Raw genomic sequence first — 19,393 nt, 5'->3', positions numbered from 1 at the left:
AGACGATATTTAAAATTAGAAATCAAGCCACTTTGTAAGATATAAATATGAACTGTGACAAATACAAAGTCAAAGTTACAAGAAGTCACAATTCTGAGATATTAAGTTAATAAAGTCCATTCTCCATTTTGCTTTTTTGTTGAAGTAAACCCAAAATTTCTTTCATAAAAATCTCTCTCTTTATACATGTTTTTCATTTCTAAGGCCATGTGGTTGCTGTTGTTATGGCTGGTTGCAAAGGGGAATTGAAGCTCAGCGCACACAGATAGCAGAGCGATGCTGGCATTCAGGCTTACCATGTTAGTGGGCCACACACAGAGCTACAGCCCCGAGCACGAGAGAAAAAGACAGACCAGAGCACAAGCTTAGAGGAGACGAGACAAACTCTCTTCATCCCCAGTTCTCTTTAAACTCTATTTGTGTTGAGTTAATGACACTATCATTTAAACCAGATCGAAAGGTGGAATCCCAGTGGTGTCTGGAGGTACACAGAAACTGGAGGCTTGGTGTTGCAAAATAATTATAATAGAGTTAAAGTTGTGTATTATGATACAATTATAGATTTTATTACTTTATTGAGATAAGAGGCATTATCATATCCTGGGATCTTGCAAAGATATCAACGGTGAGTTTACTTAGCAAGCGGTGGTCCTGAAATCTTTGGCTAACCTTTCTGGATTGCTCTTGGTCATCGATGAGCCCAAGATCTCTCCCACTAGCCTGTGCAATTCTCTTTCCTGCCACCAGGTTGCCCACCATAATGGAGGCGGGACCGACTCCCACTATGAAGAAAGGAAAGTATATTTTTATTACAAATTTCACACATAATGGTAATTTAAAGTGCTTTACAGATGAATAATAAAGATTAAGATAAAAAATAATGAATAAATAAAGTTTATATTAAAAAATAAACTAATAAATTAAAAGAAAAAAGAAAAGGACAATCTGCAAACAAAAGTGCAGGCTATAATATATGAAACCATTTTAAAAGAACATCGGATTTTAAACTTTTCTCAGTTAACTTGATGCTTAAAGGTTATTCCCCTCATCATAGTAACAAAAAAAGTGAGACAATTCTTTAGGTTTTGATTTAGATGCAAATCAAGAGTACCTGGTTGCTTTTGCCTGGGTTTTGGAAGGTTGGTCACACATGTATGAGGGCACATCAGAATATTGCAAGGGTGTAGAGATCCCTCTAGAAAGTGCTGCTTGGTCTCAGACACATGAATACCACCCAGAGGAGTTTTGGGTAACGTGTTAGCAGGGACCAGGGCCAAACAGTATAAGCCCACCTGGTGGATACTGTCTATCGCCTGTGGGAAAGCATGCAGAAAGCAGAGAGTTATGACACCTATTACTGTGAAACAGAGAGTCAAAATCTATAAATGGCCACACTGGATACTGTAAATTTGTCATTGTTATCTGCCTCATTACATTTAGCCTGTCAGCTCAGGCCCATTCATCTCAATGACCTACTTTAGACAAAACTAAATAGATTTCAGCGAGGTCACTGAGGGTAACTTGTGTATTACCTGTAGGACTCTACTCATCCACTGGAAACTGTCCTCTTCATTGGCATCAGGCCTCTGCTCTGCCACAATCACTATTCGCTCATCATAGAAAACAGTGACGGAGAACACAGCAATTCTGTGTACACGAGACACAGTCTCAGAACCACATCACACTATGACATTAGTCTACACACTTTCAATCTGAATGAGTTTTGCGTCATTCGTACCTCCCTCGGTAGACAGTTTTGACTGGCTCCACCGCCAGCGCTGTGGCCACCAGGTCGTCTGCATTGTGTCTGCGCCCACTGACTGAAAGCAGACCCTCTATCTTTCCAACAACAAACACCAAACTTCCCTGAGGGCAGAGAAGAGTTTTTTCAATAAAAGACAGATAACCATGTCACAAATCTGCAAACAGGCTTTGTTCTACAGGTAATCCAACTGGTCAGAAATGTAGTCTATATACAGTATATATAAGCAGAGATGCTTTAAAAATGCAACAAAGTCTAATATACTATTACTTACAGGACCCACGAAGCCCAACAGTCCAGTGCGTGTGAAGGGGACGTCTCCAATAGGGGTACCACCTGAGTTTACAGGAATCACCTGCAGACAATAAGGTCAGAAAGACATTGTTTTGAGTGAATGTGTTTATTATGTGTATTGATTGTAGAAATATTTCTTCCTGTGCATTTTTTCTATACCTCAAAAGTGTTCTTGGTCACCCCAGGTAGGCCGTAGTACATGGTGCCTCCGGCACGCGAGTTCAAAACTATCTCTCCAATCTCATCAGTCTTACAGAGCATGGGCGGCCCGTCGGGCTTCACAGTACACATCAGAGCTGTGGTTCAGAAAGAAAAAACAGAAATGCTCTCTAATGTAATGAATTTACTGAAATCTTAAAATATTTAAATCCAAAATAATTAAATTAACTGAATTGGGGGAAAAAATTATAATAATCAAGGGTGCATTTAAGACTATACAATCATTTATATTTATTAAAAAATAATAAAATAATATATATTTTTCCCACAGCATTGCAATGATCGTGAGCATTCATACAAATTTCAAATGATGCATGAAAGTGGTTTGGACTGTGTTAATAAACAATGCATTTTGTGCATGCTACTAAAAAGACTTAAATCGGATAGAGTTTTTTTCTGATGAATTGCATGCTAAATTTGTTGCCAATACCCATTAGTAGTTTCCAAGGTGGCAGGTGGTTTCAAACTTGACAAGAGTTCACGTCATGCTTACATCATCTACAGTTAAATTTTTCAATGGTTGCGGAGTCTTACCTCCAGGCATGACATGTCCTACATCTTGTACGGTAAGGGCAGAGTTCTTATCCTCAGTGTTGACCCGAATCACCCCGTGACTGAGTCCTGCCATTGACAGAATGGCCCTGGCAGGGAGCGGAGTGCCCTGAGCACCAGGCCTAAATGCATAAAGTGACTTTAAAGCATATCTATGGCAATTGAGTGTATAATGATGGTGTATAGCTCTTGATACATGCAGGTACCTGCGGATAGCCACCGTCATGGCCTCAGGGGAGGAAGCACATGGACAGATCATCTCGGGTTTCAACCCATGAGACTGAAACACGTTCAGGAATGCATCACATGAAGAGACAGACCCTAAGACAGAAATATGGATCACTTATTTGCACTGAAATACAGAAATACAGCCACTTCAAGCTATTTCTCACAGCTTGTTTACTCACAAGGATTGGCTCCATCAGCTACTATCAGCATGCGCAGGGAAGACAGATTGGCGTCTTTCTGATCTCTATGAGCCATCATAGCCCAGTGCAGATCTCTACATTTCACTAAGGCCACACGAGCTGTGCGCACACACATACATGAAAGACATTTAGATATTGTAGCACAGAACTGTTGATATTTTAATAATGTGCCATGATTTCTTTCTAGATGATTGACCATCAGCCAGATTGCTGAAACAATTATATGCACAGATGTTGAGGATGTCTTCACCTTTGTGAACATGAACTCTCTGCACCCAGGACAGCGGACAAGCCTTCATGACAGAGTATGGCACACTAATAGTGTGGATCCTGTTCATGACACTCTTTAAGAAAACACAAAAACATGGAGGTTAAAAACCGGCAGTCATGCAGGAAGTTTGGAAAACTGAAAAGAACTCACAAAACGTAAATATTCAGAGGAATCAGACTCACTGTTAGAACTCCATGCCAAAGGCCCGAGTCTTTCTTGAAATCCAGGACATTAACCAGTGTTTCTCCTAAGAAAGAGAACAGGAAAATACAATTCTCTTTGAAAGAAGTAAATTACTATAATAGCATAAGGTTTAGTAATATTATATAATATTATATTATATGTTGTTATTATTAACTAAAACTATCAAGAATAGTTTACGATACCTGAAATAAAACAAAATAAAATAAAATATAAGTATTAGATGAAAAACTTGAAATTAGTTGCCTTGGCCACTATCTGAAATAAGTCAGTTTAAGTTTAAGCACTTAAACTAGCACATAAGAAAAACTCAGATTTAAACTAAAATTAAAATACAAAAATAAAACCTAATTCAAAATAAATATTATACTAAAATTACACTAATGGCAAATATTAAATCATTTTAGACCTAAATTTAAAGTGTAAAAAATTAAATTCTAAAATGACACAGGATGATAAATTAAGATAAGCCAGTCAATAGGTCAAGATTGAACTATATTTCAGAAGGTCTAGATAACATTTTGATGAAGAATTAAATGGAAAAAAAGTAATCTCCACTTCAAATTGCTATTCAGAAACAAAAAAAAAAAATCATCTAATTAGTATAAATCTGATGAAATAATCTATGACTAAGCACTGGCTATAAATTAATTTATCTTACTGCTTAATTCTAGAGCCAAGAGTCGCTCAGCGTTGTGCTACTGGAATAACAGGTTTCAGTGCGTTTGCTGTACAGCAGTAGTGTAGCACTCACCTTCACAGTAATTACAAGCCTGGGTTAGAGCCTGACAGTGTGTCAGTATGGAGATCTTCGACACAGCCACTCCCATCACTGTACCCTCCTTAGAGGCCTTGTACTGAAAACACACACATCACAGAATTAGACAGATTGAAAGGATTCTTACTCATCTAAACACACGTGCGCTCTCCTGCCTGCACTCACCTCTATGTAAGCAGTGTCAGTGTTTGCAGTAGGAATGTGCGGCTGCCAGTCCTTTGAGGGTTTGGTGAGATACTTGGTATCAGTGACCACCCATTTGAGCCGAGGCCATCCTGTAAGAAAACAGGTTAGACTTCCATTCTACAGCTTCAAACGAAAATTTGATGAAGCGAGGTGATGAAATAAGAAAAAGCAACAGGGAGCTAACCTTTAAATTGCATTATTTCTCCATTCTGCGTCTTGGGAAGTCCTTTTAGACACACTTCACTAGTGAGAGCGAGACCCACACCACAGCTGCCCAATAAGAAGCCTATCTGCTGACTTCCTGCATCCTAAAAATTAGACAAACAACTGTGAACACTTCATCTAGCCAATATCATGTTTGAAGAGTTGTTCAAACTTAATCTTCTCTCATACCTTCCGAGATAAAGGCACCTCTATCGGGACAGGAATGACCTCGGCAAGAAGACACCCATAAAAGGCAACCCAGAACATCCCAGGGTCACTGTTGGGATAAACTAATGCCACCTAAAGGGAGAGATATGGAGAATAAGACACAGCCTTGAGCTGAGAGCAGTATATGATTGCAGTGTACCAAGTACTGTGTTGAAATATTACCCTATCTCCAGGTTTCAGAACTGGTTCATTTTTGGTGCCAAGTTTGTTTAAAAGCGTGTATGCCAACTTCAGACTGCGACTCCACAGTTTACCTACAGAGATCAATGGGTGTCACAAGCTCAGACAAATAATAAATATAGTAGCATATGGGTTTTGAATGACATGAGGGTGAGTAAATAATGACAGCTTTCATTTTTGGTGAACTATTCCATTAAAACATTTCAAAACCACTTCTGCCAATCCAAACATCTTACCATAAGTAAGGGTGTAGAGTGGTTTGCCGGTGATGTCCAAGGCAGTAAGGGCTGGACTCTTGGCCTGTGTGGCTCCCCAACGTGCCAGTGCCGCCTGCAGAGCTGGAGGCCAGTTACTGACCACCCCTAGTGGCTCCCCCTTTACTGGAATGATCTGTCGCCCCTCTGGCCTGGGTGTGTTGGGATCTGGCTGGGGAACTGTAAGTAGAGAAGACAAAGCATATACTTACAGTAGGGTGCAAAGGTCTGAGGGGACACTGAAAATCTGGGACTAATTCTAGGTCACTAATCAGGTAAATTTGTGACTCTTTGTTAAGATGGTCAGATTTTCTTGCTTCCACTGAGGCTCAAGAAGCTCTTTGGATCATTCTTGGATCATTCTTTAATCATGCTGGAGAACATGATAATCAGGTTCTACAAACTTATATTCTGATTTCATTTGTAACCAAAATATTATGAAAATATCCAAATAAATATAGTATGGCACCAAAAATAGCTTCATACCTTCAACAATCTCTTCAGAGTCATCCTGGAAGAACTCACTGAGTGGAGGCCGCTTGGGTCTCTTTAATGTGTTGAGCAGCTGCTGTATTTTGGTGGAGACACGACTGTGTGCTGGAACACCTGTTGACAGAAATATTCTCATTCACCTGTTCATATTACTGGAATGTGAGCTGGTCAAGGACACCATCAGAGTCAAAGCAAATACAGATGATTCAATCAGGAGGTTTGTCACAACAAGCAAGCTGGAACAACACACTCAGGGTTCCCACACCTTGGTTAACTTCAAATTCAAGGACCTTTCAAGGACTTTCCAGGTCCAATACCCTCAAATTCAAGGACTTAATGTGGGGACACATTTCAAGTGAGAGCAAAGGTTACATCGCGTCACCTTGTAAGATACATTTATAGTTTTCATGTGTCAAACACAACTATGCAAAAAAAGCATTTTTTGTTTGTTTTGTTTTTTGCATTTTTTTTTGGCCATATGACAGAAATCTGATATTTGTCGTATTTCTGTTTTGCATAAAATTGAATCATATTTGGTACATACTATACTGTATTCTAAAATGATCTGATATCAACTTTTGCATGGATTTTATTGAAAAGAGCTTGGGCTCATGTAACCAGAAGTTTTAAGATATACGAATATGCTTTTAAGTTTTTCTTGCCTCATGGGTTTGCATTATCTTAACAAGCAAAGCAATTCAACATTACATCCTTTGGATCTCTGGTAAGCCATTCTTTGTAGTAATCTTTGGTGAGCCAAATATCTTGAAATTTGCATTTTCCAGTCATCATGTTTCAGTGGTTTCAGCCTATTTTGCAATGTTTCACGGTGTGTCTGTGAAATGTTGAGGTACCATCTTAGTAGTTTTGTGTGCGTGTGAACGTCATGGCAATGAACAACACAAAGTACCTCACGTAGGAAACACTTAACGTAACGCATAAATGTGCAACGTAAATCAAGCAAGCTAGTATGCACAAAGTGTTGGCGAAATAACATATCAGCGGACCGGAGGGAATAATATGGAATTTTCAAGGACCTGTATCTATGTTTGTTTATTTTCAAAAACTTTCCAGGGCCTTGAAAAATTTTTATCAGATTCACAAACTTTCAAGGATTTCAAGGACCCGTGGGAACCCTGCACACAGAATCATACAGGACCAAGTTGGGAGGACAAAACCACTGGGTGTCACTGCACTGCTCTAAAAAACCCTCCACCCCTACCTTTTCCTACAGTCAGATGGCATCACGAACAAGGAAGCAAAACATATTCAAATGTTAACAGAAACACACAACAACCATGTTAATTTACAATCTCTCTAAAAAAAGCACTGACAGGAAACTGTGTGTTGCTCTTTCAGGAAGTGAACAGTGCTAATGAACACTAGTAATGAAACAGACATTACATTTATATTTAACAGAAAGTGGAAAAAGCCAATCAAATCAATGAATTTACATTGTTTTATTCAGTCGCTTGTGATTACTGGATAGGGATTTTAAAAATAGGTTTTCTTGCAACCAAATATTTTAGAGCTGAGCATAACTGGAATGATTCACATCTAAAAAAAAACAACAACAAACCAATTATAAATAAAATTCTAATCTAAATTTAATTTCTACAACGCACATATTTAAGATGTAAAGTGCAAACATTTTCTATAAATTAGTTTCTATTAATTAATTACACCTTATTTATTACATACAGAAGTTTCTAATAACAGCTATCTAGTTATCTACCAATTGTTAATATATTACATTATATATTACAGAAGTGCATTATTAGCAATACTCCATAGGATGAAAAAATAATTCATTTCATTTCATAATAATAAAAAAATAAAAAATCTTAATATTTTAATATAATATTTTGCTTTGAATTAAATATTACAACTTTGGAATTCAACTCAGAAAATAGATATGTGATGTTGGCCATACCGCCTGCAGTGTCCATCATGCTGGAGCGGCTCTGGCCGCGGGTCATGCCCTTCACTGCAATGTTGGGTGGCAGGTCCACTCTGGAGTTCCTGTCCTGAGGCACTGTGGACGTGACGTCAGGCGGAACGCTGCTGCTCTCTGCAGTGAGGACACATGACAGCACAGTGATTCATCCGGTGAACCCGTTCACATGCTCAATATGAAACACAACTGAACAAACAGGTTTGATTAGTCGTATTAATGCTGACTGATTTGGAAATTATGATTTGCTACTGCTTTGTTTTGCCTTGACCAGGTTATTAGAAGTCAAATAGTGCCTACGTAAGTGTGAGACAACTATAAAACCGAAGCTCTTTTGTGTGTGTATTAGTGGTTGTCTATGATTCAGCACCTGAACATGTGTGTATGTGTGACTCATTATCCTGCAGTACCTATGCGGGTGTGTGCCAGCACGTCAGCGAGCACGCTGGTCTGCCCCTGGCTGTGGTTGTGGTTGTGAGTTTTTCCATCTCCATGAGAGAGGGTGGAGGAGGCGGAGGAGGAGGTGGAGGAGCCCTGGACAGAGCGGTTGATCCAGTACTCGGGACTCTGGAGATTCTGAGCCAGCATTGCACTGATTGCGGCCTGACGCCTCCGCAGGGAGCCCTCGTCCTCTGACGCCGATGATGTATCTGTGGCGACACGTGTACAACAACAGTTAAAAAGAGCTATTTTTGCACAGAAACAAAAAACTAAATGCAGATAAGACAACAAAAGGCAGACACATATATTGTCTTAAGAGTGTATTAGCAGTGAAATTGTGGTTACTGAAATTAATCACATGTATCAAATTTTCTATATATATATGTGGCCAGGGTGTGCCCTAAAGGTTCGGGTGTGCCTGTGTTTTCTGAGACCCTGCTGGTCAGTGAGATCTGGACAGAAGGAGCAGCAGAAGGCTTGTGGGCGAAGCGGGACCCACCGGGAGGAGTGCAGTTTTCCGCAGGAGATTGGACGAAGGCTGAACGACGCTTAGTGGGCATGGGAAGGGCCATCTTCTCCTCTTTATGCCTGGCCAGAGCTGCCTGCACAGCCTCTGTGTGGATATCTATCAGACGGATGCAAAGAACAATGAGAAGAGAGAACGAACAGTACAGAAAGGCAAACGGAGAGAAAAACAGTTACACAATGCCACATGACAGGAGGCAGATGAGACATCCAGCAATGACACCAAACAGTGACTGTAGTTACTAAACTGACTCATGTAGAGACAAAGAAATGTCTCTTCGTGGTGACAAATACATTAGAGAGCTACACAGAGGCATTCAGTAACACAATGTACGTTTATTTGGGCCTGGTTTGAGAAATGACTTGAGGTTTGGCTGGTTAGTACCTTCTGGTTGATGATGCAACTACACAATAAAGAGACAAAGACACTTTCTCCATTGCTAACTTTTCAAAAATCCTCCATCTTCCAAATATTACAGATATTTTGCTTTGTACAAATGTGAAATGGGCTTCCTTGGGTCAGCCTCAAAATGTAATGATAGAAAAACGTAAATTGCCGTAAATTGTAACATTGAATCAAGTAGTTATTTTTGTTTTCTCTGCATACAAAAAGTATTCTTGTAGCTTTATAAATGTCACTTGGACTATTTTAACAATGTCATTACTACCTTTCTGGGCCTTGAATGTGTCAGTTCCATTGGAAGTGTCTATGCAGGGTCAGAAAGCTCTCGGATTTCATCAAACATTTCTTAACTTGTTTTTCGAAGATCAACGAAGATCTTACAGGATTGGAACGACATGAGGATGAGTAACTAATTACAGAATTTACATTTTTGGGAGAACTATCCCTTTAAGACTGGAGTAATGGCTGCTGAAAATTCAGCAGTCATCACTCAAATATATTGCAATTTAGAATATATAATAAACACTTTAAAAATCTTTCCCAAATTTTTGAACAGTAGTGTAATGGCAAACTGTTTTTGCTTACCTGACCGGTAGCGGTCATCCCGTGTTCCCCCGCTGCGGTGAGCTCGGTGTTGCCGTGGGGCAGCAACGGGGACGGCATTAGGGGTAGAGGTAGGGCCTGAAGAAAGGCCCGGGGTCAGCTGGATGCTCACATCCATATCTATAAAGATCACAGGGTGAGTAAATAATGACAGTAAGCTGTAAACATGTTTGGTATAACATATTTATGTTATATATACAGTATGAGGATAGAAATTAGACGCAGACAGGGCAGAAGTGGACAGCAGGGGGTGAACTTTAACTTCAAAGCGTTAAAATGGCACCTTTGAAAACACACTGGCACATTTGATATCGGGGGTTTCGAATGAAAACATATCTACACAACAGATATGGCTACATATTGCGAATGAGATATTTGAAGCGCAAACCTATATTGTGTGAACACCTTGTCCCTGCAATCTAGTATGTAATAGTTTGTGTAACTATAGAACAAGGACGTCACATATGAGGTCACTGAACTGTCAAAACCCACCAATATAGTGAACTTACCTGTTTCAGTTCCTCTTTCATTCCTGCCAGTAGGCTGCTGCTTACAGGAAGCCTATATGTATGTGTGTGTGTTTGTGTGTGGACATTAACAGGCCGGAAAGACCCTGAGAAGTGTGATGGCATGATCGGAAAATAATCAAATTACTCAATGCTTCCAGATAAGAAGATGGTTTACTAATGGCTGCTTTGGCCACAATACGATTTCAAGTGTTCATTTTATTTTTAAAGTGCAGTCTCTTAATGAAGAGATTGATGCCTTCAGCAGGTGAAGTTCTACAGATCACCATTAGGGTGCAGCATGGAGCCACGCATTTGCAAACAATACAGAAAAAATAAAAACAAATCTCAGATGCATATTTTATGGAACTGGGTTAAAATAGTGCAACATAATTAATGCAGTGTCACAGATGTCATACTTCTACATTATATTTAATTGACTCGACCAGTGTGACGATGGCATTGTGTGGCATGCAAAAGAAGAAACAGAGAGAAGGAAAATTAGCAGACAGGAAGTCTGTGTGGTGAGTCTTACTTTGGGTCTGTGGTACAAACGGTGTGAGAAGTTTAGCTCGTTTCTTTTCATAGCCCTTCTGTGTGATGTCACCTGTAGGAACAAAATACAAAAGACATGAATATATATTTTGTTTGAGATGTGATGGGGCCACACATCTACAAACATAAGCTGAGCTTTCTGGCTTTGTGACGACTGGTGAACAGACAACACACAATAAGTTGCAGTGTATTTCACAAGTAGCGGTTACTGCAAATGCAAACCATCTCAACTATTGCTCATACTTATGGTGAACTCGTATCTCAATGCTTTTCTTCTGTGGAACACAGAAGGAGGAATGCTAAAGAAAGAGCCTATCAAGGGGACTGGAGCGGTCAAGCGCCAAAATGGCAAAATAACACCATAGAAGCAAGATTTAATTACTGCTCAATTGTTTATTGAATTGTATTTTTTTTTTTATTAATAAAATTTTAGATATTTTCAGTTGTTTTCATTTATATCATATATCACCATTATAGTATTTATTAATATTTTGAATTAACTTAGTTTTGAATTAGCTTTGATTTGTACATTAAGTTTATTTAAATATAGGCTATACTTCAAGTTAGTGTTGTCAAAAGACCCGATACTTTGGTACTAAAAAAAAAATGAGTACCAGTGGGAGTACCTGGTCAACCCGGTTCTTGATGCGCTATCCGAAAGGTGTGCAGATGCGCTCTCTTCATTAAAGCATCGAGAGGTGGCGACATCAAAAGGAGGAAACGCATCAAACTAACAAAACACTTTAAAGGCCGACACCCAGATCAAATGAGAGTTCAAGCAAGTGAGTTTCAATTTAATATTTAGATCTTCTGTTAAGAATATTATTCCATATTTTAATTTGAATGTCGGATTGAAATAAACATCGCCGTTATTAGCGGAGTTAATCGTTAGCATAAGCGCAGCTAACACTAATATAATGAGCTTTAGAATTAAGTTTCTTTATGAACCATTTAATGCTCCTATAACTTTTATTAGGGTAAAAAAAAAAAACAGGAGGACATGATGGTGTTTACTATTTTTACACACCAGAGGCTTTTCAATGAATTATGAATTTAAAATATGCGTGTTAGAGAATGTACAAATGGTTAACAGTGTTTATGTCATATCAGTCCATCAGAAAAAACAGTTCTGGGCTTTTTTAAAATAAATTATTATTATTAATTATTATGTTATTCTTGGCTGGATAACTAGCAGGTTTTAAAAGCCCTTTAAAATTAAATATGTACACAGTTTGGATTAAATGAAAGTACAGTCAAATTGTATCTCCTGTATAGACTTTAAGACATGACTTCATATTATGTAACATCAACCTACAGTGAACAATTAATGTTTGTGAATGTTATTTAATACAAACACTTGATCATTCATGTTTGTTCATTGTGCATTAAATAATTTTAACAGATTGAACTTTTGATTTTACGTATTAGTAAATTTTGAAATGAACCCTAAGAAGAATTGCTATATTGTTATATTTTTAACTTTATTCATAAAAATTATGTTTTTTAATTAGCATGTTTTTGCGTTTTGCTTTGGTACCGAAATTGGTACCGAGAACCGTGGATTTTGAAGTTATATAATTTTATGTGCTTTTTTCATTTTTATTTTTATATATTTATTTTGCTTTATTATTATTTCAGTTTTAGACATTGTTTTGTTATTTGCCAACAAAACATTTCTAATTTTCATTTAAGTTTACATTTTTCATGCAATATTTATTTAATTTTAGCTTTATTTCAATTAACAAAAAATATTATAGTTCTAATTAACCATAACACTGCACGAGACTATACGCTATATTTTAAATCTTCTGAAGTTACATGACAACAAAAATCAACATTCACTTATCTTCCCTTCATATCTCATTTGCACTTACACATATTCAAACCAATTGCTTCATTATTGATCAAGCAACCACCTGAAGGTTGAATGGATATGGATTGCATGACTTTCAGTCTGTTCCTCACATAAAGCTATCAGCTTCAGAAAATCTGGAAGATAATCATTTTGACAGCTTTTCTAAAATGTTTATAGTGCTTTTGAATTATTTTGAAGCTTGGCAGCCCAGATCCCCATTCGCTTTCATTGTAAAGTAAACAATGGCCAGTACATTTTCAACATTTCTCCTTGTGTGACCCAGTCATAAGTCATAAGGTTTAAAACAACACAGGAGTGAGTAAATAATGACAGAATGTTGTGGGCTAACGGTTCCGTAAAATTAAGGAAAAACAAACCGAACAAGCAAAAAAACAGAAGGGCGGCCATGTGAGTCACCATCACATGGATGTACCTTGATTCTGTTCATTTTCTCATTTCTCTTAAAGTAGTTTTTGGCATATTACCATCAAAGTCCACTCTGAGAGCTCCTCAAACTTACACAAAGCACCACTCTTTCACCCATATTCTCACACACACACACACACACACACACACACACACGTGTCTCCTCTAAGCTGTGGTAAACAAGTAGCTTCTAAACTCCAGTGACACACGGCTGGATGAGATTCACACCTTGTGGCCTGTAGCGAGTTTGAGGCAAAGCGCGTTACGCAGCCAAATCGGGGCTAAACAAAACCAGGAGTGACAGATCTGCTGACGACTGTCGTTTTTCCAGAGGATATAACCAGGCTCCCGGTAATTTTCTAAACCAGATTTGGTCCGTATAGGAGACAGCTGTCAGCCTCAGGTGATAAGATTACACACAATGGTATTTATGCAGAAAAATCAACATGCAACATGCCAGCATGAACTTCGCAGACAAAGGAAGTGAAAAGGAGGCAGGTCAGAGGGGCCAAGTGGGCCAGTTCAGCTATGAGAGGGGAGAAAAAAGCAAGAAAGCAGAGAAAAGAGAGAGAGAGCGAGAGAGAGATGGCTCTTTCTGTGGTTGTATGAGAAGGGACGGGCCACATTGAGCGCAGACTTCATGCCTGGTTACTCTCTCTGCTTAAGAATGTGGCCTAGAAACACAACAGCCCTTTCCTGCCCCCTCTGCTCAGTATGCGACAGCTCTCTCACACACACACACACAGATAATATTCCTTATTCAAACATTTTAAATGTTATTTTTGCACACAAAAAATATTGTTGTAGAATTTCATAAAATTAAGGTTGAGCTACTGATGTCACATGGACTATTTTAATAATGTCCTTACTACCTATCTGGGCCTTGAATGTGTCTGTTGTGTTGCTGTCTATGCAGGGTCAGAGAGCTATCAAAGATGAACGAAGGTCTTATGAGTTTGGAACGACATGTGGGTGAGTAATTAATGACAGAATTTTCATTTATGGGTGAACTATCCCTTTAATAAGGTGTTCTGGAGAGTTTTCAGGGCATTGCTATGATGTTATAGGTAGTGGCCATGGCATTACTATGTTGCTGCCATGTTGTTAATATGGTTTTCTAGAGAGTTGCCCAGAAATGCCAGGTGTTCTAGTTACATGGGCATTACTATGGAATTAGCAGTGTGTTCTGAATGCTGCTTACTGGCCTATCAAGTCTATCATATTCTAGATATGGCTTGAATTCTTCACCCAAAATAAAAATTCTCAATCATTTACTCATCCTCATGTTATTCTAAACCTATACAATTTTTACTCCAGTGGAACATAAAAGATGATAATTTGACATTTTTCCATGCAATTAAAGCATATGTTGTCCAAAACAACATTTTTAAAAATACCTTCCACAAAGAGATTGAAAGGGTTTGGAACAGCATAATGGTGAGTGTTCAAAACGCATACAGCGCAGGATGGTTTTCATGCCAAAGTTTACTTACAGTAAATTTAGGGATTTGATCACATTCCTAAGCACAAGTATCAGCAACAGTAATAGAGATGCTTGTCCCAAACCACACTAATAAAGAGCTCAGCTAAAAACACTACACACACACACACACACACACACGTGTGTGAGAGCGTAAAGCTGCTTTTTGCATGCGGGCAGCGTGCTGGGCATATGGAGGGATGGCTGACTGGAGTCTCATTGTGTGTATGGGTGATGTGGGAGACTGATGTAATGCTGGGAGGGCAGCTGGGTCACACACACACACAGAGCAGGGTCTGTGTTCGCACAACAACAGGTCCGCACAAACTGGCAGTGCCACTCCAGCACTGAGGGAGCTTTGTGCCCACTCGCTCTCCTCTAAAGAGCAATTCTTTCCCTCCCTTTCTCACTTCCTTTCATCTGTTCGTCTACACGTACCTACCTATATAAGCACTGAGAAATCATGCCTGACTGTAACTGATTGGCTGACAAACTCGAGAGAAAAGAAACTTTGGTCTATTGTAACGGCTGTGATGTCTCATACAAGTGTGTGTGTGTGTGTGTGTATGTAAGGGTCAGCGCACAGGATATGAACATTACCCCACCCAGCGTGGCCTGCCAAAAGTGGTCCCAGTGTATTCATGGGGAGGAATGTGCTGATTGGATGATGACTGGGGCCAACTGGCTAGCAGAAAGGCAATGGTGGCCAAATGGGAAAGCTAGCCAGTTCCCTTCAGGACTCAAAACACAGACTTAACACTGAACGGACACAAAAGCACACCATGAGCGGCCCCGATGTGCGTGTTTCTACAAATACCTGTTTAACGTCCACGCTGTTATCTGTGTCAGTGTGTCAGCGCTTGGATTTACCCTACAAGCCTGTCAGGATCTGTGTGTGTGAGAGTGTTTACCATACACGCGGTTCAGGCAGAGTCAGTAGCAGAGGAAATGATAAGCTTGTGGGGCTTCCTGCTCCATTGGGCCCCAGGGTGACTGGAAAAACCCATGAGCACAAGGGAGGAAGTTCAATGAGAACACACACTCACTCACAAACACACACACACACACACACACACACACACACTCACAAGAAAGTGAGGGCAAAAACAAAGAACCCGACTAAGAGGGTGCTGAATACCCCACCACAGGAGTGCTGTTTTTTTTTCTGCGGGTTGCTAGGCTTCAGGCTTTTGCGGTCTCTAAAATGAGGCGAAGGCCCCGAGAAAGACAGGAATATAAATAACTTGCCTGATGATTTTTCATAATCTAGCCCATGCTAAACAATCTCATTCCGCAACGGTTAAACAGTTGCTGAGGTGATGTCCTTGTTTAATTCATACACCGCCTAATAAACAAAGCTAGGCGAGGGGTTAAGTCAGTCCAATGATTATTGCAGTACATTTTATAAGAAAATGCCATTTCAGTATTTACTTTAATATGTCACATTTAATTTAGTATGTTACTTTTCAAAATCAGAACATTTTGTCTATTTTTGTTTATATATATATATATATATATATATATATATATATATAAACAAAAATAGACAAAATGTGTATGTACAGGTGTGCTATAGAAATTGAATTTTGCCTTAGAAACCATGTTTTTAATGATCAATTTTACTCACAATTTCTGAGAGAACATTGTTTTAATGTAAATTCTTCATTTCTTTCAGTGTAGTGATATCTGACTGACTTGTCATTGGAATTAAAAGCTGTGTATGCTGCATGTATGCAGCATCTTTGTTTGGATTGTGATTAGCCAGAGATTTCTTTTATTTGTGTTATTTATTTGTTTTTAAATTTCAGTATAGTTTTGTTATTTGACAGATTTCAATTTACAATGGTTGCAAAACACTGAACTGCAAAAAGGTATTCGCACTGACTGACAGTGATTCGCAATGAAAAAGCGACTGTTAGGGGTGTGCACGAATAGTCGAACATTCGGTCTCTAATTATTATTCGAACAATAGAAACAAACTTCGAATTTTACAGTGTGTTGATTTGCTGGCCGTAAATGCAGGGAATCCATGATAAATCCTAAGCAGTCATAACTAAATGCACTGGGTGGCGCTGTGGAGCGTGTTAGCAAGTTGATAGTATTTGATCACAGAATGTTGTTTATCTGCCTCGCAAAGTTTGGATTTACTTTGATCAAAATGATCTTAGTAAATGATTTGACAAAAATTTAATTACTTCTGATCAAATGAATAAGTGAAACCGATTTATCATAATATCACCACCACAATGAGAAATCACATGAAATCCAAACACAGTCGACTCAGAAGACAGACAGCTGTCCATCACTGCTTTCACGACTGCAGGTAAGCGCAGCTATACATCGTTTGAGCCGAGAAGACAGCGCATCTGATAGTGAAATGATCTTGAGACATATAGAGTTTCCTCGAGGGAGAGCGGTTTAACACAACGCTCTAAGAAACTATTAGCACACGCTATCGTTGTCAGCGCGTTCTTATTGTTATCAAACTTTCACCCGAGCATGTGGATATTGTTTCTCTCAGAATTAATACGTGAACACAATAAATATAGGCCGACTCGAGTATATGTAGCCTACTTTCTGCACTGTAATTGGCACAGTCTGCTTGATCTTGAATGTTTTATGTATGTTTTTGTTTACACGTTTTCAACCAAAATATAACCTTGCGATATAACGTAATGTTGTTGTAGAACATTGTTGTGTAACGGCTAATCATAAGCTTGTTCAGAAATCGTGACAAAAACTTGATAATTAAAAATAACGTCTTTCTTATTAAACCTCATTTAAATAAACGAATATTCATTTTTTATGAGCCCAAATATTCGAATGCAAAATTTTTGGAAAATGCCCATCCCTAGTGACTGCAAGTTGTTAATTTTCAGAGCAATTTGAGACGATAAACAACACCATCTATTGGGAATTCAACAATGTTGAGCAGTTTAACCTCATGTCCATCAAGACTACCAATTGGACTATTCGAAAAATGATTCAATTCATGATTCATAGATCATATTTAGAATGATTCAATTTTATTTAACTCACAATGAAATTTTATTTGATTCGAAAAAAAACGGTTATGAAACAGAAATTGGGATCATCTTTTATAGTGACATATTCAAGCAAAACATGATCCGCCTCATGATGCATGAAAATCGATAACCTCCAGTGATTTAATTGCTGTCAGTGTGAACACCCTTAAAAGGAAGAACTTGAGTAGTTTAACTGTCAGGAGAGCTACATATTGGAACCATAAACATACTTGAGGCAATCTACATAATAACAATTGAAAACATCATAATAAACAGCAAGTTTTCAGTATTTTACAATAAAAAAGCTGCACAGGGATGTTCGGCTATACTTCTCAGTGATGACTCAACAAATATGTGATCTGACTCTGAAAACTGGCTAACTGAAGCAAACAGGTCTTCACAATAAAAGAAACCCTAAAAGACTGTTCCCTCCACTGAGAACACTTATCAAGGCTCTGTATACAGTCCAACTGATTTAAGAGGACTCTTTATAAACACCTTCACAAAAGCTGCTTAACAGCCGTTCAGTGCTCCTCATAAAAACACAGTGCCAAAGAAGAGGAAGAAGAAGTATCCTGAAGGCAGGAATGCATATTTGCTGCAAATTTGACTTCGACCACAATTGGGCCAAATTTAGCTGCTGATGCATGTCACAGGGTGCAGGGGTCAGTGCAAAAGAATCAGCTGTTATTAAGACAATGTGATGAGCTGGTGAAGATATTAACAGACTTAAAGGGCCCGACTAGGCAGATGGAATGTGTGGAATTACACACAGATATGCGAACACCCACGTGCACACATACTCGGCACACTTTAAATCCATATTTCATCCATATGGTGCGGGGCTCAGCGATAGACCCGCGTTGCTTCATTTTCAAATTTACACAACTATCAAGGTTTTTATTTGTCAGTGTACATATGCAAGTCCATATGAGGATGTTTTGAAAGCAAATAGGTTGCCAGCTTCCACCATTTTCCCAATTATTTAACTCTGATCTAGCGGTGCACACTAACACTCTTGGTCAAATACAACTTTGGGACTTAATGCTCACGCAAATTTCACTGCATCCCAAAGTTCAAGTCTGCTGAACTCTGCCCTGCAAATTTGAATCACGTTAGGACGTGTGACCAATAGAAGATCCATACGTCATGTTGTGAACTCTAAGCTAAAAAAAAAAAATAAATAAAAAAAAAAAATTAAAAAAAAAAGTGTAACACATCGGGAGTGCAGTGTTTCAGTAAAGTGGAGTAGACCACATATTTACACGATCAATTTAAATTATTTAAATATTAAAAATGAATATGAATGCATTTCAATAGTTTGCAACCTGAAAGAAAGAGATCATATTACAGCCACTGCAGACCAGTAAATTTCTCCTTATTTTTTTGCATGACCGTGTTATGTGGTGGCCATTTGCTCTGCTAAATACAATGGCAAGTTTTTATGCAGGTCCAAGACAGGGTGTCTGGTGCTGATATCACTTCCTGTCAGCTTTCACAACCATGGTTACCACCACTCTCAAGCCACAAGCAAACAACCTGCCTACTGCGTCTCATTTCAAACCACTCT

At 38.7% G+C, this 19,393-nt stretch overlaps 1 protein-coding gene across 5 annotated transcripts in view; it reads right to left on the bottom strand.

Moving 5' to 3' along the window:
• The window catches only part of dip2ba (disco-interacting protein 2 homolog Ba), a 51,785-nt gene that overhangs the window by 6,869 nt on the left and 25,523 nt on the right, over positions 1–19,393 (bottom strand). For all 5 annotated transcript variants that reach the window (XM_058762502.1, XM_058762503.1, XM_058762499.1 and 2 more), the window contains 23 exons: positions 11,017–11,088; positions 9,958–10,095; positions 8,944–9,069; positions 8,414–8,653; positions 7,983–8,120; positions 6,044–6,163; positions 5,540–5,737; positions 5,286–5,377; positions 5,085–5,195; positions 4,876–4,999; positions 4,671–4,780; positions 4,482–4,584; positions 3,709–3,773; positions 3,506–3,599; positions 3,235–3,354; positions 3,034–3,148; positions 2,810–2,949; positions 2,216–2,352; positions 2,037–2,117; positions 1,739–1,866; positions 1,533–1,647; positions 1,112–1,313; positions 670–782 (listed from right to left, as the gene is read on the bottom strand). In XM_058762502.1, the coding sequence (XP_058618485.1) occupies positions 670–782; positions 1,112–1,313; positions 1,533–1,647; positions 1,739–1,866; positions 2,037–2,117; positions 2,216–2,352; positions 2,810–2,949; positions 3,034–3,148; positions 3,235–3,354; positions 3,506–3,599; positions 3,709–3,773; positions 4,482–4,584; positions 4,671–4,780; positions 4,876–4,999; positions 5,085–5,195; positions 5,286–5,377; positions 5,540–5,737; positions 6,044–6,163; positions 7,983–8,120; positions 8,414–8,653; positions 8,944–9,069; positions 9,958–10,095; positions 11,017–11,088 (2,882 nt within the window). The remainder of the gene's footprint in view (positions 1–669; positions 783–1,111; positions 1,314–1,532; positions 1,648–1,738; positions 1,867–2,036; positions 2,118–2,215; positions 2,353–2,809; positions 2,950–3,033; positions 3,149–3,234; positions 3,355–3,505; positions 3,600–3,708; positions 3,774–4,481; positions 4,585–4,670; positions 4,781–4,875; positions 5,000–5,084; positions 5,196–5,285; positions 5,378–5,539; positions 5,738–6,043; positions 6,164–7,982; positions 8,121–8,413; positions 8,654–8,943; positions 9,070–9,957; positions 10,096–11,016; positions 11,089–19,393) is intronic.

This window comes from Onychostoma macrolepis, chromosome 23, assembly GCF_012432095.1.
Source record: "Onychostoma macrolepis isolate SWU-2019 chromosome 23, ASM1243209v1, whole genome shotgun sequence".
In the NCBI taxonomy this organism is placed as follows: Eukaryota; Metazoa; Chordata; class Actinopteri; order Cypriniformes; family Cyprinidae; genus Onychostoma; species Onychostoma macrolepis.
Note: the sequence above shows the minus strand (reverse complement) of the source record. Positions and strands in the feature narration are given on the sequence as shown.